This window comes from Ceratina calcarata, unplaced genomic scaffold (genome assembly GCF_001652005.2).
Source record: "Ceratina calcarata isolate Rehan_Ccalc_2016 unplaced genomic scaffold, ASM165200v1 scaffold192, whole genome shotgun sequence".
In the NCBI taxonomy this organism is placed as follows: Eukaryota; Metazoa; Arthropoda; class Insecta; order Hymenoptera; family Apidae; genus Ceratina; species Ceratina calcarata.
This window is the reverse complement of record NW_017140723.1, coordinates 291,526-299,592: the sequence shown is the minus strand read 5'-3', so window position 1 is coordinate 299,592 and position 8,067 is coordinate 291,526. Positions and strand designations below refer to the sequence as shown.

Sequence of the window (8,067 nt, the reverse complement as noted above, 5' to 3'; positions counted from 1 at the left end):
AATTATAATGTAATTAACAAGTTATTCATTGGTATATTTGTATTAAAAATATTTTATTGTATTTTAACTAATGGGAGTCTTATTGATTTAGTCCGCGAACGTTCTGTAATATTGTCAAAGCTTTTTTACAAAGTGCAAATTTTTAATCAGCTCGTTTTTAATACTATGCCAATTAAGAATAACAGACAAACAGTATCGTGAATATTGATGTTATTTTAATTATTTATATCTTTTTAAAATCGTACTATTCTAAATCGCCCGGTGCTGTGGTTTAGGTATTAAAAATTTTCAGCATCTCCTACGATTTTATATTTTTTATGTTGTACTGTACTTACATTATGCGACATTTTACTATGTTACAAGTTATAGTTTATTTATAGTCAATCGTTAGGTCAAATGTTTTGCATGAAAAATGAAGCAGTACTTAAATAGTCACCATTATATGGAATGTAATTCAATGTAATATATTATTTATTTCCGTTTGCATTTTCTGAAATGAAATTAACACAATAAGGAGACTACACAGAGAGTAGCTTGTATTGTAAGTTACCTTTATAATAATTAAAAACGGAGGAGTTAACATATGAAAATTGGAGTAGATTCTAAAATTTAAAACAGAAGATAAAAAGCCACAAACAAATTTTATATTTTTGCAGAATGTACTTAAAAGTCAGTCGGTAAATTTAATCATTTTTAATATTCTGATTATAAAATATAATAGAAGAAATGTAATTAGTATAATGATTATAGTTATCTATCGTATTTAATTTGTTCTAAAAGAATTAACGGATGAGAATATGATTTTCCTTAAATTATCTAGATCTAATAGCAAATTTTCTTTCAGTTACTTTGTCGGACGTATCCTTTGATGCACCACCTGATACGAAATCATGTATAAAAGCAAGGCATACGTTAGGCTTTTTAGGATTTCTGGGCTTTGCACTTGTATATGCTATGAGAGTGAATTTATCTGTAGCTATTGTTTCGATGGTTAATCAAACAGCAATACCCCATAACGATGATAATAATACAGCGGACGTATGCCATAATCACAAACCCATTAATGGAACATTCATACCAGTGAGTATTATTATACTGCATTTACAAACATTTTTCTACTGGTATGCCCTGTTTCTGATATTTCAAAATTCGTATGTAATATAGATAATTATTGAAATTAGATATGTATTATATGTTACATTAAGTTACAAGTATGGACAATTATGATCTAATACACCGTGTACACGCGCGATGTGAATTGAGATCAAATATCAACACTAGTCGTTTCTTTATTATCATTTTATTACTCATACAAAACTTATCGCTTTTAACACGATCTCATTCCAAGGACAACTGTGCATTCTAATGCCTACTTCCTCTGGTTTTATCGTACTATGCATAAAGTAATATATTTTGAAAATTAAGATGAAAATAAAATAAAATTTATGATAGAATCTTTTATTACGAATTAATCTCATTTAATTACATGTACTTTTTAAAGAGCGCAGGAGAATTTAATTGGGATGAAAGGACACAAGGAGTCATATTAGGTGCTTTCTTCATCGGTTATGTAACTACAAACGTGCCGGGTGGTAGAATGGCAGAGAAATTCGGTGGAAAACTAATATTCGGATTAGGAGTATTCTTTACCGCCGTACTGACTGTACTTAGCCCCTTCGCGGCATACGGAGGATTACTACCATTCTTAGCTGTACGAGTCGCGGAAGGTTTTACGGAGGTAACTCCTGCTTCTTCCATAAAAATATGCATATGACAAACGAATTAACATAATTTTGCACCGTTTTATAAACAGGGTGTTACATTCCCTGCAATGCATAGTATGTTAGCGCATTGGGTGCCTCCTTTAGAAAGAAGCAAGTTTGCTGCTATAGTATATGCGGGTAATTAATTTCTTGCATTTTATGGTTGTATCATAAATAATGAAACCTAGATCTTATTTAGCTACTTCTAATCGATAGGTTCAAATTTTGGTACTGTTATCTCGCTACCGGTAAGCGGTTGGCTATGTTCATTGGAACTCTGGGGCGGATGGCCCCTCGCATTTTATTTATTCGGAGGTCTTGGTATCGTGTGGTATGCATTTTGGTTCTTATTCGTGTTTAATACACCTGCGCAACATCCAAAAATTGATCCTCTCGAAAGAGCATACATCGAGGCTAGTGTGGAGAAAGTGGACGATGTTCGTTTCAATATCATTCGTATCGATTTGTACCTCTCTAGTCGGTCAACTATTAATTGAATTTATTTGAAAAATAGGATAACGATGCAGGAGTTCCTTGGGTATCGATATTCACGTCGCTGCCCATGTGGGCTATAACTGTTACACAGTGTGGACAGGCGTGGGCATTTTACACACTTTTAACGGAATTGCCAACATATATGGATAAAATTTTGCATTTTGATGTACAACAAGACGCATTCCTCTCAGCACTGCCTTATTTAAGCTCTTGGTTAGTCGGACTTGGCCTTTCAAGTTTCGCAGATGCCTTGCTTTCCCGTGGGCTTCTATCTCCTTTAGCGTCGTTCAAGTTATGGAACACAGTGGCTTCGTTAGGACCCAGCCTCAGTTTTGTCGGTGCTATCTGGGCTGAGTGCGACCGTATGACTGTTATGATGATGCTCGCTGGATTAGGATCGTTACAAGGTGCTGTTTACGCAGGAAATCAAATGAATCATATTGCTTTAGCGCCAAAATACGCAGGAACGCTTTACGGACTTACAAACGCTACGTCAAACGCCTGCGGATTTTTAGCTCCATACATAATTGGAAGGCTGGTCCAAGGACACGTTAGTATAATGAAATTGATAAAAATAATATTATATTTTACATTATTGTATGCTCAATCCTTAAAAATGAATGTCCCAGGAGACGCTGGCTCGTTGGCACACAGTATTTTGGCTGGCAGCAGGAATAAATATGGCAACCAATTGCTTTTATTTAATGTTTGCTTCCGCTACGGAACAGCCATGGAGCAAAGGTAGCAGCAGTTGATGACAAAATTTAATTAGGCGCGACGCAATTCACGTACAAAGTAACGTACCAATGGATCGAATCAGTTCATTTTAGTTGTTTATTAACTTTATGACAGTTTCGTCATTTAGGCACAACTTTTACTAATTGTAAATACATTACAAGTCATTACGTAACTTTTTACTTATTAAAGAAAGCTGTAATCTCGTCTGTAATGCTTTAGATTATTTTAGTTGAACAATATGGACATTAGTTGAACGTAAAAAATTGTTTAAATCAGTATTCACTTAATGACATGTTAAGTAAGTAACATATTGTAACATTCCGATTAAGCTGCTCACATGACAATATGACATTTTAACATTTTTAAAATCTTTAGTACTTAATTTGTTTCCAATTAATATCGAACAAATTTGTGCTATACGATGTAAAATTAAGAAAAGTTAATTTACTTTAATCATGTTGTAAAGAGGTGCAAATTGCTGCACATATTTTTTATATTTATGTATGATGAAAATATAAAAGAATCTATATTCTTGTTTGTACGTAAGAATTTTATATGTACATAAAGAGAACGATCATTTAATAATGATCACCGTAGTTTTATTTTCGTTTTATGACGACAAAGAGGATAAAACACGCACATTTGTGCGTATGAGTCACTGCATGTATATATTTCACATGCAGAATATAATTCACCTTTGTACTTCCTATGGCAATATATTAAGGTGGCACAATAATAAGATATCTAATAAATAAAGAAGGGAAGTAACAAAACTGTAAAAAGATAAAATATTGACAAAAATGACTTATAAGAAATATCGTATAGTAGAATTACTACTTATCATTATACGTCAAGATTGAATAAACTTTTGTAAAGGTAGTTCTCGCGATTATAAGGATTATATCATTACGTTATTCGATAAATGATAATTTAAAAAATTCAAAAATTATTATTCTCAAAGAAAACGGGTAAACAATATTTTGCGAACTGTGAACGAATAGTAAATGTGACTATTCAGTTGACGAAGATTTGAGAATTGACGAGAAAAATATGATACTTATATATGCAAATGTTTGTTAATATTGATTATTCTTACGATTTAATATGTAAATGCTATTGCTTTATTTCTTTAATTTAATATTTAGAACACGTCAATCCCTTAATCATACGAATTAAATAAACAATATTTGCATTATAATCTGAGTAATTGTGAATCGAAAGTAGCGAAAGTTATTTAGGTAATATAAATGTTTAAAAAGTATTTGTTTCAGAGACTTGCAAAGCGTACAATACATAACAATAACACAAATATCTGCATTTAATGTAATATACGATATGGAGGAAAGAGAACTGTAACTAATTTGCGTAAATATCGATGTCTGCATTTATAAATATTTTCTTCTTTCGTATCGAAAAACGAAAATATAAATTGCATGCAAATGTTATTGGAAACAGAAGATCACTAGAGAGCTAGTTATATTGTATTACATAGATTAGAAATGTAAAACTATATTTGAATAACAACAATAAAGGGTAAAATTATATTTACAAAATAGATGATGCAACGAATATATGAAGGAGTAGCAGTCATAGTGGGGTAAGTCACTTTTCGGAATGGGAGTCACGGAAATGGTAAAGCTGTTCTTGTAACAAGACTTACCTCACGTTTTCTTTGAACATATTAATATTTGTAATGATAAAAGGAATGCGAGTCGGACCTCGGCCAAGAGATGACTTACACAGTTATGGCTTTTACTCTCTCAAATATTGCTAGTTTTATAATATACATCTACGTACGCATAATTTTTATTTTCCAATTACTTATTTTAAAAATATTAGAAAAATATATAAATATGAAAGTATCTTTTGTTCAAAATTAATATCAAACAGTTTTGATAAGTCGAAAACGAGTTTTTTTTTACAAGTATTAGCTCTTTTCTTCTTTTTTCTTAGCAGTGAGTTGAAATATCGCGTCTCGCATACGACTTAAATCTACCAATTCTTCTCTCAATTGCTGAATTGTTCCACCCATCTCGGCAATTTCCTTCTCATACGTACGCACTGATTCTGATAATTTCTCATTTTTTTGTTGAAGCTCCGATATACGTCTTTGGTGCAATTGGATTTCCTCTGTTTTTGATTCTATTACCTACATTCATTGAATCATGTTTAACAGTTCCACTAATAATTGTGTTAATAAAAGCAAACTTACCTGATTATTTTTGTTCAATTGATCCTGCAATTTTTTAAGCAATTTATTTAATTCATGATTTTTATTAACCATTTCCGTTGTTCTCATTTCTGCATCCGCGCATTCAACTTCCAATTCAATTATCTTTTTATTTAAGCTATCGATCTTAATACTGCTATTTTCCAATTCATGTTTCTGTTGCGCGACCATCATATTCAGATGCTCAATGGTGTTCGACTTTTCATTTACTATCTTTTTCAATCCTTCGATTTCCTACGAATAAAAATTTTATATTTTACGAGGAACATTTCATACAGAAGGATTTCATATGTTCAAGAAGAAAATTGTCAACCTGTTTCTTAACAGCGATTCCCTTTTTACATTGTTCCTCCACTTCAGCAAGTTTTGCAGTCGAAGTCGACTTAACACCTTCCAAGCGTTGTTGCGTATCGAACAACATTTGATGCAAACGACTCGATTCCGCAACGACTTGTGCCAGCCGATGTTGTAAGCTGGTACCATGATTATTCGCCGCCTCTAAACTCGATTGCATAGCCCGTTCCGCGTGTCTCATAGCAGCTAACTTTTATAAATACCCGTTATAAAATAATTAGAAGTTCATAATATAAACATTTATATAAATATACATATACATAGATATAAATTTTAAAAGGAACATTTACCTTATATTCATACAATTCCATTACCGCCGACGTGGTAATGTCACCGATTTGGTTCGACTCGTAAGCTCTTTGTAATTTCGCTAAAAAGGCATCGAGTCGTTCCTCTTGCCCAAAAGAAAATAGCGGCGCCATTTCACTATTCGTTTCTGCGGACAAATTACTTCCGATATTCGTGACTGTCCCAGGAGTGCTTTGTAATAATATTAAGGGTTCTAGCTGCTTCATACAAAGTGCGACCTCGGAAAAACTTCTCATACAAAAGCATGAGACACAATTAGTATGTAATAATGAATTTATCTAGAGTTTTTATCGATAAAAATAATTTATTGAGATAAAACCTACCATTCCTGAAGAAACCCTTCAGTAGACGTCAATTGCAAAACCTTCTGTTTAACGTCCGCGTCACCGGCGAACAATGCATGCGCCATCGACATCTGAATTTGTTTCTTCTGCAGTAATTCAATGAACAATGCCATCCATTGAGAATTATGAGCTGCTAAATCGGCAGTTAATGCTAGCGCATGAATGGACAAGTTCGTAGTAGGATTCTATAAATAATATAGAGTAAAATTTAGATAGTGGTAAAGTCTGCAGGACGCTATACTCCGTTAATAATGTATAAAATATAAAATACTTGATTAAAATTTCCCGGCCAATCGCCGCCTCCGCACGTGTCCGAATTCAGCATTGGATTCAACAATTTTCGTATCATCTGTTCGTTCAACGAATGCATCACTTTCGTTCTAAGAGCAGGGGTTTTAACCATCTCTTGGAACAATTGCATCAATTCCGCTAATTTCGTTTCTGCCTCCAAACTTAATTCGCACTTCCCTTGTACTTGATCGTTCTCAATATTTATTATGAGCATCAAGACTGAAGCGTCTAATTCAGCAAGCACTTCGGAGCATGATTGCGTTCGTCGTGAGTCAATTACTGTGACTCTTATCAGAGTCAATGCTTTAGAACACACCTGATTTAAAAACAATTATTTAACAACTCTCATGCTTGTACATTTTTGGATACGATGAAATTGTACCTGCTCGACGGGAACCCACATCATAGCAGTTTTTACACACAAAGGGTATAAAGGTACTAAAGCGGATAGTTTCAATTTCACCAGGGATGCTAAGAATTCCATCAGCAGAGTAACACATTCTGGATCCGCATTATCTCCTAACGTAGCTAATACATTTTCTACGTCTCTCCCATAACTAAATAATGTAACACAAAATAAATTGAGAATTTACAAAGTGTAATTTAGAGGTAAAATAGAAAATTACGTTACTACTTACCAAGTGTATGTAAGCAACACGGAACGAGAATGTTCGTTTTGTCCAACATCATTAAAGAAGTCTATAACGTGTCTCAATAATAAGACATCTTTTTGTTTCATTGCAGCGATGAGATTATCGAATGTGGCAGCGGCAAATTCTAAGATATATTTCTCAGAAATATTTGGATTCGTTTGTTCTAATATGATTAAAAGTTTACAGCACTGTACACGGGTATTAATACTACGGTGCTGTAGCTTTAATAATGTTTTCACGAACGCTTTCGTATCAATCGTTCTCATCAACGTGTACACCGCAGGAAGATTTTTGTAACAAAGATTTACTAATACTCCCAAGGAGAGCGCGATAATGCTGTCCTCGTTGGATTGCGTCACCCATTGTGTTAAAATCAATATTAAATACGGTAAATGAGCTTCTTGCCAAGAGATTCTTATTCCGTATGTCAGTTCTTGAAGCAGCTTTAATACTCGTATTCTTTTTTCGCTCGTCAAATTTGCCTACACAAATTTTATGTGGCAATCATGATGTTTAAATACTAAAGTACAGTATGTATTTGTTTAATATTTTACTTTAACATGATCACGTTATTTAAGAAATATAAAGGATAAAGCAAGTGCATACCTCCAATAATCTGGCCAATATCGGTGCAAATTTGTAAGTGTGAATAAGTGCATGTCTTGCAGCTGTGTTATGACATGCATTTTGTAAAACGTCCACAGCACTCCATATTAAAGTGGTTCTAGAACCTAAAGAATTCATAAGCTCATGCAGACTAACATAGAATTCTGCTGCTATGCTGGATCCAGGATCAAATATGCTCAGATCCAACGATGCACTTATTACCTTTTAAACATAAATTTTATTTGTATTAATGTATGTAATCTGGATAATGAATGATATATTGA

General features: G+C 33.2%; 2 protein-coding genes across 4 annotated transcripts in view; one reads left to right on the top strand and one right to left on the bottom strand.

The window, feature by feature from the left end:
* The first annotated feature begins 583 nt into the window (after nucleotides 1–583).
* On the top strand, nucleotides 584–4,551 carry MFS10 (major facilitator superfamily transporter 10). 2 transcript variants are annotated; one of them, XM_018019618.2, is made up of 7 exons: nucleotides 584–677; nucleotides 845–1,080; nucleotides 1,502–1,738; nucleotides 1,814–1,901; nucleotides 1,980–2,200; nucleotides 2,278–2,808; nucleotides 2,888–4,551. In XM_018019618.2, the coding sequence occupies exons 2-7, from the start codon at nucleotides 955–957 to the stop codon at nucleotides 3,011–3,013; spliced, it is 1,329 nt and encodes a 442-aa protein (XP_017875107.1). In that variant the 5' UTR covers nucleotides 584–677; nucleotides 845–954; the 3' UTR covers nucleotides 3,014–4,551. The 2 variants fall into 2 exon arrangements, with proteins under 2 accessions (XP_017875107.1, XP_026666942.1); XM_026811141.1 differs by lacking the exon at nucleotides 584–677 and having other exon boundaries at nucleotides 757–1,080.
* Nucleotides 4,552–4,650: 99 nt separating this feature from the next.
* Nucleotides 4,651–8,067, bottom strand: part of LOC108621991 (uncharacterized) — an 8,961-nt gene continuing 5,544 nt past the window's right edge. For both annotated transcript variants that reach the window (XM_026811138.1, XM_026811139.1), the window contains exons 3-11: nucleotides 7,784–8,005; nucleotides 7,163–7,659; nucleotides 6,907–7,081; nucleotides 6,505–6,840; nucleotides 6,213–6,418; nucleotides 5,871–6,117; nucleotides 5,540–5,770; nucleotides 5,209–5,460; nucleotides 4,651–5,145 (exon numbers count right to left, since the gene is read on the bottom strand). In XM_026811138.1, coding sequence (XP_026666939.1) covers nucleotides 4,924–5,145; nucleotides 5,209–5,460; nucleotides 5,540–5,770; nucleotides 5,871–6,117; nucleotides 6,213–6,418; nucleotides 6,505–6,840; nucleotides 6,907–7,081; nucleotides 7,163–7,659; nucleotides 7,784–8,005 — 2,388 coding nt within the window. In that variant the 3' untranslated portion in view covers nucleotides 4,651–4,923. The remainder of the gene's footprint in view (nucleotides 5,146–5,208; nucleotides 5,461–5,539; nucleotides 5,771–5,870; nucleotides 6,118–6,212; nucleotides 6,419–6,504; nucleotides 6,841–6,906; nucleotides 7,082–7,162; nucleotides 7,660–7,783; nucleotides 8,006–8,067) is intronic.